The sequence below is a fragment of the Mustelus asterias genome, unplaced genomic scaffold (genome assembly GCF_964213995.1).
Source record: "Mustelus asterias unplaced genomic scaffold, sMusAst1.hap1.1 HAP1_SCAFFOLD_1575, whole genome shotgun sequence".
Lineage (NCBI taxonomy): Eukaryota > Metazoa > Chordata > Chondrichthyes > Carcharhiniformes > Triakidae > Mustelus > Mustelus asterias.
Window position 1 is genome coordinate 53,984 of NW_027591520.1, and position 14,809 is coordinate 68,792.

General features: G+C 48.4%; 1 protein-coding gene across 1 annotated transcript; it reads left to right on the top strand.

The window, feature by feature from the left end:
• Positions 1-314: 314 nt before the first annotated feature.
• LOC144488447 (galactose-3-O-sulfotransferase 2-like) lies at positions 315-14,236 on the top strand. The gene is made up of 3 exons (XM_078206517.1): positions 315-421; positions 5,864-6,122; positions 13,430-14,236. Exons 1-3 carry the CDS (start codon positions 315-317, stop codon positions 14,234-14,236), a joined length of 1,173 nt encoding a protein of 390 aa, XP_078062643.1.
• The last annotated feature ends 573 nt before the right edge of the window (positions 14,237-14,809 follow it).

The window sequence follows — 14,809 nt, forward strand, 5'->3', positions numbered from 1 at the left end:
CCCACGTGTCTACGTGGGTTTCCTCCGGTTTCCTCCCGCACTCCAAAGATGTGCGGGTTAGGTGGATTGGCCATGCTAAATTGCCCCTTAGTGTCAGGGGGGATTAGCAGGGTAAATATGGGAATAGGGCTTGGGTGGGATTGTGGTTGGTGTAGACTCGATGGGCCGAATGGCCTCCTTCTGCACTGTAGGGATTCTATGGATTGATTGCTATCGACCATAGACAGTTCATGTTAACAGTCGGGAACGTCATGCTCGAGGCTGGAGGGAAACTTATCTTTTTTCTTCAATCTAGGGGAAACCAGGGAGTCAGGATGTCCTACCTCCAAAGGACTGGCACCTTACAGCTACTACTGCTCTTCATTGTAGTAACTAGTTTTAGCTTCACAGTTCGAACAGTTTACTACTTCACCAGACAAAGGTACGTCCAAACAACGCAGGCCAACCTATTCCTTTCAGTACGCTGGCCAAGGAAATGTCGTAATGGAAAAGATAACTTCCTACTGCGCCTCTTCTCTGTAACTGGTGTGGAATTAGGCCACTCGACCCAACAAGTCCATGGTTGGAACAGCGGTTAGCACTGCTGCCTCCCAGCACCAGCGACCCAGCCTCCCATCCATTGACTCTGTCTACACTTCCCGCTGCCTCGGGGAAAAGCAGCCAGCATAATTAAGGACCCCACGCACCCCGGACATTCTCTCTTCCACCTTCTTCTGGCGGGAAAAAGATACAAAAGTCTGAGGTCACGTACTGATCGACTCAAGAACAGCTTCCTCCCTGCTGTCATCAGACTTTCGAATGGACCTGCCTCGCACTAAGTTGATCTTTCTCTACACCCTAGCTATGACTGTAACACTACATTCTGCACTCTCTCCTTTCCTTCTCTGTGAATGGTATGCTTTGTCTGTATAGTGTGCAAGAAACAAGACTTTTCACTGTATCCCAATACGTGACAATAATAAATCAAATCAAATCCTTCTCCCCTATGTACTCTATGAACAGTATGCTTTGTCTGTATAGCACGCGAGAAACAACTTTTTACTATATGCTGATACAAGTGACAATAATAAATCAAATCAAATCAAAAACTGGGTTCAATTCCCGGCTTGGGTCACTGTCTGTGGCGGAGTCTGCACATTCTCCCCGTGTCTGCGTGGGTTTCCTCCGGGTGCTCCGGTTTCCTCCCACAGCCCAAAGATATACCAGTTAGGTAGATTGGCCATGCTAAAGATGTGATTTGATTTAATTTATTATTGTCACATGTATTGGGATACAGTGAAAAGTATTGTTTCTTGCGCACTATACAGACAAAGCATACCGTTCATAGAGTACATAGGGGCGAAGGAAAGGAGAGGGTGCAGAATGTAGTTTTGCAGTCATAGCCAGGGTGTAGAGAAAGATCAACTTAATATATAGTGGGTAAATTCAAAAGTCTAATGGCAGCACGGAAGAAGATGTTAGTTGGTTGGTACATAACCTCAGACTTTTGTATCTTTTTTGGTTGATTGGCCATGCGAAATTACCCCTTCGTGTCCAAAGATGTGTAGATTCAATGGATTGGCCATGCTAAATTGCCCCTTGGCATCAAAGAATTGTAGGTTAGGTGGATTGGCCATCTAAATTGCCCCTTAGTGTCCAAAGATCTGTAGGCTAGGTAAATTGGCCATGCTAAATTGCCCCTTAGTGTCCAAAGCTATGCGCATTAGGTGGATTGGCCATGCTAAATTGCCCCTTTCGTGTCCAAAGATGTGTAGGTTAGGTGGATTGGCCATGCTAAATTGCTCCTTAGGGTCCAAAGATGTGCAGGTTAGGTGGATTGGCCATGCTAAATTGCCCCTTAATGTCCAAAGATGTGCAGGTTAGGTGGATTGGCCACGCTAAATTGCCCCTTAATGTCCAAAGATGTGCAGGTTAGGTGGATTGGCCATGATAAATTGCCCCTTAATGTTCAAAGATGTGCAGGTTAGGTGAATTGGCCATGATAACTTGCCCCTTAGTGTCCAAAGATGGGTGGGTTAAGTGGATTGGCCATGATAAATTGCCCCTTAGTGTCCAAAGATGGGTGGGTTAAGTGGATTGGCCATGCTAAATTGTCCCTTAGTGTCCAAAGATGTGCAGGTTAGGTGGATTGGCCCCGCTAAATTGCTCCTTAATGTCAGGAGGGGTTAGCAGGTTAAATATGTGGGGTTATGGGAATAGGGCCTGGGTGGGATTGTTGTTGGTGGAGGCTTGATGGGTCGAACAGTCTCTTTCTGCACTGTGTTCTATGATTTGTTGCATTGATACATGGGATTTGCTGGCAGGGCCAGTGTCAGGAACAGGGGGAGGCCGTTCAGCCCCTCGAACCTGTTCAGCCATTCAATGAGGTCATGCAACCTCATTTCATATGCCTGACATTGCCACACCCCCCAACATCCTTAAAACCTTTGGGTAAGAAAAACCTAGCAATTTCCGCTTTCAACGAACAATTAATGAATGATAACAAATGGGAGGACCCAGTTCCATACTTTGACTACTCATCATGTGTGAAAATGTTTCCTCATTTCATTCCTAGAACATAGATAGAACATAGAACAATACAGCACAGAACAGGCCCTCCGGCCCACGATGTTGTGCCGAGCTTTATCTGAATGATCTAACGCTAATTTTATACGTTGTCCCCGCTCGTCCATGCCAGATGTCCCAGCCAATGCAAATAGTTTCTATCCGACCCCAATATTCCCCGGGATATCTTCAAAACCTCAAATCCTGGGGCGGCACGGTAGCACAGTGGTTAGCACTGCTGCTTCACAGCTCCAGGGACCTGGGTTCGATTCCCGCCTCGGGTCACTGTCTGTGTGGAGTTTGCACATTCTCCTCGTGTCTGCGTGGGTTTCCTCCGGGTGCTCCGGTTTCCTCCCACAGTCCAAAGATGTGCGGGTTAGGTTGATTGGTCATGCTAAAAATTGCTCTTGGTGTCCTGAGATGCGTAGGTTAGAGGGATTAGTGGGTATATATGTAGGGATATGGGGGTAGGGCCTGGGTGGGATTGTGTTCGGTGCAGACTCGATGGGCCGAATGGCCTCTTTCTGTACTGTGGGGTTTCTATGTTCTATGTTCAATTTGCCTCAACTTTCAAAGTTCGAGAGAATGTTTGCTCAACCTCTCCTTGTAGCTTAACCCCAAAGGTTCCGTGTATCCAATTGGTAAATTTCTGCTCCATTCCCTCGCCTTGCTGTTGTGGGAAATTCTTTTAGGTGGCCTGATTAATTTAAAGACTGAATCTTTTCATTAACCATTTCGTTTCACAAAAGGAAAAAAAAGTTTATTCAATTCAATGAAATTCTTCAGTTAAACTAGTTTTTGATTAAAACATTGAGCTGTTAGAATCAAAAACATTACAAATCAACAATGTCAGACAAACATACAATTGGGACAAGACAAATCTCATTTTGGCCTAAATGGGAGATCAATGGTTCCACCTACACAGCTAATGGGCCAGTAGGCTTTTCGCAAAGGATCTCGGACTTTGTGCCGAAGAGCAGAATTGGCTATAGTTTTTGTTATCAGATTATACAGCCCAGCACTTAATTAAAAGTAACTTCATTCATTCGCTGTTCTGTCAATCTAACAGTCGCATGTCCTTTAGTCAATCATATTTTGACACCTTCAAATAATGACCTGTCATTCGCCTGTCCGTTTTACGGAAGTTCTCTCCCAAAAATGATTCAACATTTCTCTAACCAATTTAAACCGGTTCTATTGAAGGCACCTTTATCTACTTATTTTGGACTTATTTTCCCCGGCTTAGATATGCATTGGCAATTTACTTTGTTGCATTATTTGTGCCTGACTTGTGCCGATATCTCTCATGAGTACATCTTTCATTTTAATGGCATGTTAAAAACATTTCTTCGAGACATTTTTAAGATGTTACTCACATATTTTGTATTATTTTCAAGCCACATATTAAAACATTAGCTGCTAATTATCCTCATGTTGGGTATTTCGAATTAATTGATTAATTAATCAGAATTCTCAACTACTATTCCCCCCCTGTTGGCCGTATTGGCTAAAAGCAATACAATTCTCAACTACACTTGCCCATCCCTAGTTGGCCCTTGAGAAGGTGGTGGTGAGTTGCCTTCTTGAACCACCGCAATCCCCTTTTGAGGAGGTACACACAGGGTGCTGTTAGGGAGGGAGTGCCAGGATTTTGTCCCAACGACAATGAAGGAACGGTCGATATATTTCCAAGTCCGGATGGTGAGTGACTCAGAAGGGAACTTCAGCAAGATGTACCGCGGAAATTCGCCAAGGCTTCTGAGGTGGCACCTTCCAAATTCTCGACACCTACCATAAGATATAGGAGTAGAATTAGGCCATTCGGCCCATTGGGTCTGGTCCGCCATTCAATCATGGCCGGTATGTTTCTCAACCCCATTCTCCCGCCTTTTCCCCGTAACCTTTGATCCCCTTGCCAATCAAGAACCGATCTATCTCTGTCTTAAAGACACTCAATGACCCGGCCTCCTCTGTGGCAATGAATTCCACAGATTCACCACCCTCTGGCTGAAGAAATTCCTCCTCATCTCGGTTCTAAAGGGTCGTCCCTTTACTCTGAGGCTGTGCCCTCGGATCCCAGTCTCTCCGACTAATGGAAACACTTCCCCGCGTCCACTCTATCCGGGCCTTTCAGCATTCTGTAAGTTTCAATGAGATTCCCCCCACTTTTGAATGGACTTAGCTTGCATTAAGTTGATCTTTCTTTACACCCTAGCGATGACTGTAACATTACATTCCGCACTCTCTCCTTTCCTTCTCTATGAACGGTATGCTTTGTCGGTATAGCGTGCAAGAAACAATACTTTTGACTGTATGTTAATACATATGACAATAATAAATCAAATCGAATCAAATGGTGGTGGAGGCAAACTCGATAGTGTCTTTTAAGAGACTTCTGGATGAGTACATAGGACTTAATAGGATTGAGGGTTATAGGTAAGCCTATATATAAGCCTAGGTAGGTAGGGACATGACCGGCGCAACTTGTGGGCCGAAGGGCCTGTTTGTGCTGCATTTTTTCTATGTTCTATGTTCTAAATCATCCTTCTAAACTCCATCGAGTACAGACCCAGAGTCCTCAAATGCTCCTCATACATCAAGCCTTTCCTGGAATTATTCTCGTGAATCTCTTCTGGACCCTCTCCAAGACTGGCACATCCTTCCTTAGATAGGGGGTCCAAAATGGCTCACAATGTTCCAAATGTGGTCTGACTAGAGCCTTATAAACTCTCAACAGTACCCCCCCCTCTTGTATTCTAGCCCTCTCGAAATGAACTAGCAGGACAAGGGGCAGCAGACGCATGGGGAACACCACCACCTGGAGGTTCCCCTCCAAGTCACCCGCCATCCTGACTTGAAAGTATATCGGCCGTTCCGTCAGTGTTGCTGGGGTCAAAATCCTGGAGCTCCCTCCCTAACAGCGCTGTGGGTGTACCTATACCATACGGGACTGCAGCGGGTTCAAGATGGCAGCTCACCGCCATCTACTCAGTGGGCAATTATGGACGGGCAGCAAATGTTGGCCTCACCAGCGATGCCCACCTCCTATGAAATGACTAAACAGACTGGTAGGCAGAACAGGAGATCATTGGAAGAATCTAGCCTCGGGGTAAGGAGGGTAAAGAGGTGGGTTTCTGCACAAATTGAGTTGGGGCTGGGGTAACATCTCCTCCTTTGACCTGCCCCTTAAAGCCCACCCATTTGGCTAGATTTGGTGTCGCCGGCCCTTTCAAGCCTTGGAACGTGCCGTCGCGTTAAAGGCGCTGTATATACGTGAGTTGCCACTGCAATGTAATATTCTTTGGTTTATCGGATGCAGGGATGGAACCTCTCTGGGGCCCGCCTGCACCCCCAAGAAGCATGTGGTGTTCCTCAAGTCGCACAAAACCGCAAGCAGCACCATCCTCAACATCCTGTACCGGTACGGCGAAGCGAGGAATCTGACGTTTGCCTTGCCCTTCATAGACCACTTGGGTTACCCTCAAAGGTTTAAGGCCGGGTTTGTCAAGGACTTTGCTGAGAATCGTGACAAAGAGTACCACATCCTCTGCAACCACATGAGGTTCTATCTACCGGAGGTAACGAGATCTTAACGCGTTGCCAAAAGCAGAAAAAAGAGACCGGCCCATCAACCCTTTCCATCTTACACTCATCAGGACAGACACCACCAGAATTCCAAATTTTAAAGGCTTGAAGTTTGGCATTCTTGTGATTCCAGTCTGATGGGTGCAAGATGAAAAGCTTCGACAGCATGTCTCTTTTTTCAACGATACTCACATTCTGCACTCCCGAGTGATAAAATTGAAATGCTCTGTCGATCATCAATAAATAATAAAATGTTTTTTCATATTCATTCGTGGGACATGGGGGTCGCTGGTAAGGCCAGCATTTATTGCCCATCCCTAGTTGCCCCTGGGAAGGTGGTGGTGAACTGCCTTCTGGCACCTCTGCGGCCCACGCTGCAGTCTGAGGGCCAGTCCTGGGCATTGGCCCTCAGAACGGGTATTTCAGCCTCCGAGGCGTTGCCACGCAGAATGATCCCGGGGCTGAGAGGATTAGATTATGGAATCTCAGAATTGTTATGACAGAGAAGGAGACCACTCGGCCCATCATGCCCACTGCGGCCCTCCAACTGAGCACCAATGCCTGTGCCTTTTCCCGCTACCCTATCCCCCAAGAGGAACTAATCACACTCTTCAATGCCTCGATTGAACCTGCTTCCAATACACCTGCAGGCATTGTATTCCAGAGTAATATTTATGATGGCAAGAGTGGATTGGTAAGGCAATACCGGAAGTATAGAGAATTACGGGGCCGGTGTGCACCAACTAGCATTCCATTGTGTTGCAAAGATTAGGGACTGATCTCATTGAGGTGTTTAAGTTGATTAAAGGATTCAACAAGGTCGATTGAGAGAAATTATTTCCTTTGATGGCTTGGGGGTTCCCACAATAAACTCGATGGGCGTGGAACATAAGAAATAGGAGCAGGAGTAGGCCATCTAGCCCCTCGAGCCTGCCCCGCCATTCAATAAGATCATGGCTGATCTGACGTCGATCAGTACCACTTACCTGCCTGATCCCCATAACCCTTAATTCCCTTACCGATCAGGAATCCATCCATCCGCGCTTTAAACATATTCAGCGAGGTAGCCTCCACCACCTCAGTGGGCAGAGAATTCCAGAGATTCACCACCCTCTGGGAGAAGAAGTTCCTCCTCAACTCTGTCTTAAACCGACCCCCCTTTATTTTGAGGCTGTGTCCTCTAGTTTTAACTTCCTTACTAAGTGGAAAGAATCTCTCCGCCTCCACCCTATCCAGCCCCCGCATTATCTTATAAGTCTCCATAAGATCCCCCCTCATCCTTCTAAACTCCAACGAGTACAAACCCAATCTCCTCAGCCTCTCCTCATAATCCAAACCCCTCATCTCCGGTATCAACCTGGTGAACCTTCTCTGCACTCCCTCCAATGCCAATATATCCTTCCTCATATAAGGGGACCAATACTGCACACAGTATTCCAGCTGCGGCCTCACCAATGCCCTGTACAGGTGCATCAAGACATCCCTGCTTTTATATTCTATCCCCCTCGCAATATAGGCCAACATCCCATTTGCCTTCTTGATCACCTGTTGTACCTGCAGACTGGGCTTTTGCGTCTCATGCACAAGGACCCCCAGGTCCCTTTGCACGGTAGCATGTTTTAATTTGTTTCCATTGAGATAGTAATCCCATTTGTTATTATTTCCTCCAAAGTGTATAACCTCGCATTTCTCAACGTTATACTCCATTTGCCATATCCTCGCCCACTCACTCAGCCTGTCCAAATCTCTCTGCAGATCTTCTCCGTCCTCCACACGATTCACTTTTCCACTTATCTTTGTGTCGTCTGCAAACTTCGTTACCCTACACTCCGTCCCCTCCTCCAGGTCATCTATATAAATGGTAAACAGTTGCGGCCCGAGTACCGATCCCTGCGGCACGCCACTAGTTACCTTCCTCCAACCGGAAAAACACCCATTTATTCCGACTCTTTGCTTCCTGTCGGATAGCCAGTCCCCAATCCACTTTAACACACTACCCCCAACTCCGTGTGCCCTAATCTTCTTCAGCAGCCTTTTATGGGGCACCTTATCAAATGGAGTGGGGAACGAGCCTTCCACTTACAGCCAGGCTGTTCAGGGGTAATGTCACAGTCATAGAGTTTGGCAGCACAGCATGGAGCCCTTCAGCCCATCAAGTCCATGCCGGCAATCAGGCACCGATCTATTCTAATCCCATTTTCCAGCACTTGGCCCATAGCCTTGCGTTTCAAGTGCTCATCTAAACACTTCTTGATTGTTGGTGAAGATTCCCGACGCTACCACCCTTTCAGGCAACGGGTTCCAGATTCTCACCACCCTCTGGGTGAAAACATTTCTCCTCCAATCCCCTCTAAATCTCACCTGGCTGGAATTATTGAGAGAGTAAAACAGATAACCAGTAAAATCCACAGCCCTTTTAAAAAAAAACAGGCTGCACATGACAGTGAGAGTTTAAAAGACTCCATCCTATCCGTGACAATAGCTACTTATTAACGTATCCCCATGGCGCTCATTGTGTAATTATGAATGCTTGGCTGCTTTCCATAAGCTATAATTATCTAAGCAGGGGGTCCTAACTTCACAGTTTGATTAACAGCTCAAAGAGGTGATTAAAGGATCTTTGGTGTGGGGTTCTGAATGAAATGTGTCTGTTTTTATAAGGGATTAAGAACATAAGAACATAAGAAATAGGAGCAGGAGTAGGCCATCTAGCCCCTCAAGCCTGTTCCGCCATTCAATAAGATCATGGCTGATCTGATAGTGGGTTCAGTTCCACTTACCCGCCCGCTCCCCATAACCCTTAATTCCCTTAATGGTTAAAAATCTATCTATCTGTGACTTAAACACATTTAACGAGGTAGCCTCTACTGCTTCATTGGGCAGAGAATTCCAAAGATTCACTATCCTCTGGGAGAAGAAGTTCCTCCTCAACTCTGTTCTCAATTGACTCCCCCGTATTTTAAGGCTATGCCCCCTAGTTCTTGTTTCCATTGTAAGTGGAAATAACCTCGCTGCTTCTACCCTGTCTAGCCCCTTCATTATCTTATATGTCTCGATAAGATCTCCCCTCAACCTTCTAAACTCCAATGGGTACAGGCCCAGTCTACTCAATCTCTCCTCATAAGCTAACCCCCTCATCTCCGGAATCAACCTGGTGAACCTTCTCTGTACCCCCTCCAAAGCTAATATATCCTTTCTTAAATAAGGGGACCAAAATTGTACACAGTACTCTTGAGGAGAATAATCACTTGAGTAGAATAAAATGGGATTTCATCAATGAGATTGTCTTTGTTTTAACAGAACGAAGGCTGTAATAGATAGTTAGATCTTTATTTAATTAAGTACCAACATGGCTCCTAAGGTCTGTCTATGGTGGATACTGAGTGAGTTGGCATGCAACGTATAAGAACAAAGAACAAAGAACAATACAGCACAGGAACAGGCCCTTCGGCCCTCCAAGCCCGCGCCGCTCCCCGGTCCAGGATTGAATCCTGAATCCAGGATCCCCGCCCAATTTTCCAGCCTATCGACATACCAATGTCCTATCCACCGAGCTGTCCCTCACAGCTACGATGCTTTGTTCATCACAACCTATTAACTCACCCCCACCCCCCCATTCCAGACCATGTGATCTCCAGGGAGAGGCGAAAACCCAGAGTGAAAAACCCCAGGGCCAATATGGGGAAAATAAATCTGGGAAATTCCTCTCCGACCCCCTGAGGCGATCGAAACGAGTCCAGGAGATCACAATGGCCCTGATCGGAAAATGCTTCCCAACCCTAGTCATTTCCACTTCCACGAACACCATATGAATTCCCTGCCCCCGAGACAGGTTCCCAACTATCCGCAGTCTCGCTCTGTACTGGCACCAGCAAGATGATCATAGAATGAAGCCTTGAAACGAGAAACAAGGAACAATTTGCCCGCGCCGCTCCCTAGTCCAAACTAGACCACTCTTTTGTATCCCTCCATTCCCACTCCGTTCATATAGCTATCTAGATAAGTCTTAAACGTTCCCAGTGTGTCCGCCTCCACCACCTTGCCCGGCAACACATTCCAGGCCCCCACGACCCTCTGTGTAAAATATGTCCTTCTGATATCTGTGTTAAACCTCCCCCCCTTCACCTTGAACCTATGACCCCTCGTGAACGTCACCACCGACCCGGGGAAAAGCTTCCCACCGTTCACCCTATCTATGCCTTTCATAATTTTATACACCTCTATTAAGTCTCCCCTCATCCTCCGTCTTTCCAAGGAGAACAACCCCAGTTTCCCCAATCTCTCCTCATAACCAAGCCCCTCCATACCAGGCAACATCCTGGTAAACCTCCTCTGTACTCTCTCCAAAGCCTCCACGTCCTTCTGGTAGTGTGGCGACCAGAACTGGACGCAGTATTCCAAATGCGGCCGAACCAACGTTCTATACATCTGCAACATCAGACCCCAACTCTTATACTCTATGCCCCGTCCTATAAAGGCAAGCATGCCATATGCCTTCTTCACCACCTTCTCCACCTGTGACGTCACCTTCAAAGATCTGTGGACTTGCACACCCAGGTCCCTCTGCGTCTCTACACCCTTTATGGTTCTTCCATTTATCGTGTAGCTCCTCCCTACATTATTCCCACCAAAATGCATCACTTCGCATTTATCAGGATTGAACTCCATCTGCCATTTCCTTGCCCAAATTTCCAGCCTATCTATATCCTTCTGTAGCCTCTGACAATGTTCCTCACTATCTGCAAGTCCTGCCAGTTTTGTGTCGTCCGCAAACTTACTGATCACCCCAGTTACTCCTTCTTCCAGATCATTTATATAAATCACAAACAGCAGAGGTCCCAATACAGAGCCCTGCGGTACACCACTAGTCACAGGTGTGTGTAAGAGTGTGCATGGGATGGCCTGAGATGGCGCTTCATTGGCATGGGGGCTATAAGGGGCAATGAGGGTGGGTGAGGGGCATGGGTTGGAATGGAGGATGAGAGGGGGTGGCATGGGAGGGCATTGGGCTACAGAATGTGCAATTTATGTGCAGGCTCGAAGGGCCGAATGGCCTACTCCTGCTTCTAGTTTCTATGTTTCCATCTTTTCTGTAACAAAACTGGGACAAACTTCAAGAGAAGAGGCTGGACTTTTGACCAGGCTGCATTGTTATTCCCACGCGCCCCGCCCCAAACCATCCCCCCCACCCCCCCACCACCTCCTCCATTCACGCTGCTGCCTCCGATCTGCTTTTGGAGACACTGGGTCAGCCCCGCACTCCCTACAGAGGAACCTGGGACAAACTTCTGCTGAGGCTCCCTCCCACTACTAACACCCTCCACCCCTCCCCACCCCTCACCGTGCCTCCCGAATCAAGCTACCCACCTCCCTATTGAAAATCTGCCGCCATGAATTGTCTCAAAAGGAAATTGGTTGGCTGCTTAGAATCAGAGATTCCCTACGATACAACAGGAGGCTATTCGGTCCATCGGGTCAGCACCGACTCTTTGACAGCGGCCTTCTACCCTGCCCTATCCCCGCTACCCCACACATTTCCCATGACTAATCTACCTAACCTACACATCTTTGGATACCAAGGGGCAATTTAGCATGGCCAATCCACCTAACCTATACATTTTGGACACTAAGGGGCAATTTAGCATGGCCAATCCACCTAACCTACAAATCTTTGGATACTAAGGGGCAATTTAGCATGGCCAATCCACCTAACCTGCACATCTTTAGACACTAAAGGGTCAATTTAGCATGGCCAATCCCCCTAGCCTGTACATCTTTGGACACTAAGGGACAATTTAGCATGGCCAATCCACCTAACCTGCACATCTTTGGACACTAAGGGACAATTTAGCATGGCCAATCCACCTAACCTGCACATCTTTGGACACTAAGGGACAATTTAGCATGGCCAATCCACCTAACCTGCACATCTTTGGACACTAAGGGACAATTTAGCATGGCCAATCCACCTTACCTGCACATCTTTGGACACTAAGGGACAATTTAGCATGGCCAATCCACCTAACCTGCACATCTTTGGACACTAAAGGGGCAATTTAGCATGACCAACCCATCTAAACTACACATCTTTGGACACTAAGGGGCAATTTAGCATGGCCAATCCACCCAACCCGCACATCTTTGGACACTAAGGGGCAATTTAGCATGGCCAATCCACCTAACCCGCACATCTTTGGACACTAAGGGGCAATTTAGCATGACCGATCCACCTAACCTGCACATCTTTGGACACTAAGGGGCAATTTAACCTGGCCAATCCATCTAACTAATCATCTTTGGACAAAAAGGGGCAATTTAGCATGGCCAATCCACCTAACCCGCACATCTTGGAATGTGGGAGGAAACCAGAGCACCCGGAGGAAACCCATGCAGACACAGGGAGAATGTGCAAAAAGTTTTACCTCAAATCCCCCCTAAACCTCCTGCCTCTCACCTTGAACCTATGTCCCTTTGTGACTGATCCTTAATGGAATCCCTATGGTGCAGAAGGAGGCCATTCGGCCCATCGAGTCTGCACCGACCACAATCCCACCCAGGCCCTATTCCCGTAACCCCACATATTTACCCTGCTAATCCTCCTGACACGAGGGGCAATTTAGCACGGCCAATCCACCTAACCCGCACATCTTTGGACTGTGGGAGGAAACCGGAGCACCCGGAGGAAACCCACACAGACACAGGGAGAACGTGCAAACTCCACACAGACAGTGACCCCAAGGCCGGGAATCGAACCCGGGTCCCTGGCGTTGTGAGGCAGCAGTGCTAACCTACTGTGCCGCCCTTGTGGGAAATAAACAAGCAGGACTGGGGGATGTGGAATGTCATGATGTGGAGATGCCGGCGTTGGACTGGGGTAAGCACAGTAAGAAGTCTCACAACACCAGGTTAAAGTCCAACAGGTTTATTTGGTAGCAAATAGCATAAGCTTTCGGAGCAATGCTCCTTCGTCAGATGGAGTGGTCTCTGTTCTCAAGCAGGGCACAGCCCCCTGCTTGAGAACAGAGACCACTCCATCTGACGAAGGAGTATTGCTCCGAAAGCTTATGCTATTTGCTACCAAATAAACCTGTTGGACTTTAACCTGGTGTTGTGAGACTTCTTGATGTGGAATGGGCAGGGGGATGGGTGGGGTAATGGGAATGTCGAGATTGCTCTTCCGGGAGCTGGCATTGGTGGGCTCAAACAGCCTCCTTGGGGGTAGCGCCAAAACTATGGCCGGCTGGCCTCTACATTGCTGTCATTCTCCCACTGAAAAGTGCACGTATTTCTCACCCTGCAGGTGGAGAAGGTGATGCCCAATGACTCATTCTATTTCTCCATCATCCGGAACCCTGTCCAGTTGGCCGAGTCATCCTTCGCCTACTACCACGGCGTGTCGCCGGCCTTCAAGAGGGCGGCGAGCCTGGCCGAGTTCGCGTCGAGGGCGGACTCCTACTACAAGAGCTGGGAGCCCAATAGCCACTATGCCCGGAACCTCATGTGGTTCGACTTTGGCTACGACAACAACATGGCGGACGCCCCCGGCCTGGTCAGTGCCCTCCTGGGCCAGCTGGAGAGGACCTTCGACCTGGTGCTGGTGGCCGAGTACTTCGATGAGTCACTGCTCCTGCTCAAGCAGGCCCTCTGCTGGGACCTCAAGGACGTGGCCTACTTCAAGCTCAACGCCCGCGCCAACGCTTCCGTCAGCGCCCTCAACGCCAGCATGGCCGAGAAGGTCCGGGAGTGGAACTGGCTGGACTGGCGGCTGTACCGTCACTTCAACGCTTCCTTCTGGCAACGGGTGGCCAGCTACGGGCACGAGAGGATGCAGCAGGACCTTGCCCACTTGAGGGAGCTGCGCCAACACCTCGCCACCCTCTGCCTCCAGGACGGCACCCCGGTGGCCAGCGAGCAGGTCAGGGTGGCCAGGCTCAAGCCTGTCGATTCCGGGAATGCCAAGATCCTGGGCTACATCCTCAGGGCCAATTTGAGTGGCAACGCGCTGGAGCTTTGCCAGCAGATGGTATTCCCGGAACACCATCACTTGGACCACCTGCGGAAGGCACAATCCCTGCCATTGGTGGCGTGGGAGCCTGTCAGACCATAGGGGAAGTGACACCAGCAGCCCCCTCATAAGGGCGCCGGGGTAATAGGGATGACAGCACGCTAAAATTAGGGGAGGTGATGGCCCAGTGGTATTATCGCTAGACTTTAAATCCAGAAACTCAGCTCATGTCAGAAACATAGAAACATGGAAAAACTACAGCACAAAACAGGCCCTTCGGCCCCACAAGTTGTGCCGAACATATCCCTACCTTTTAGGCCGACCTATAACCCTCCATCCTATTAAGTCCCATGTACTCATCCAGGAGTCTCTTAAAAGACCCTATTGAGTTCGCCTCCACCACCACTGACGGCAGCCGATTCCACCCGCCCACCACCCTCTGTGTGAAAAACTTCTCCCTAACATTTCCCCTGTACCTACCTCCCAGCACCTTAAACCTGGGTCCTCTCGTAGCAGCCATTTCCACCCTGGGAAAAAGCCTCTGAGAGTCCACCCGATCTGGGGGAACCCAGGTCCGAATCCCGCCACGGCAGATGGTGGAATTTGAATTCGATAAATTAAGACTCTACTGATGACCCATTGTCGGAAAAACCCATCTGGTTCACTAATGTCCCT

Bases quoted from the DNA above. Each gene is read 5' to 3' on its own strand.
- LOC144488447 (XM_078206517.1), top strand. From the start codon at position 315: ATGTCCTACCTCCAAAGGACTGGCACCTTACAGCTACTACTGCTCTTC. The intron at 422-5,863 runs GTACGTCCAAAC...TATCGGATGCAG, and splicing joins TACTACTTCACCAGACAAAG to GGATGGAACCTCTCTGGGGC. The intron at 6,123-13,429 runs GTAACGAGATCT...CTCACCCTGCAG, and splicing joins TGAGGTTCTATCTACCGGAG to GTGGAGAAGGTGATGCCCAA.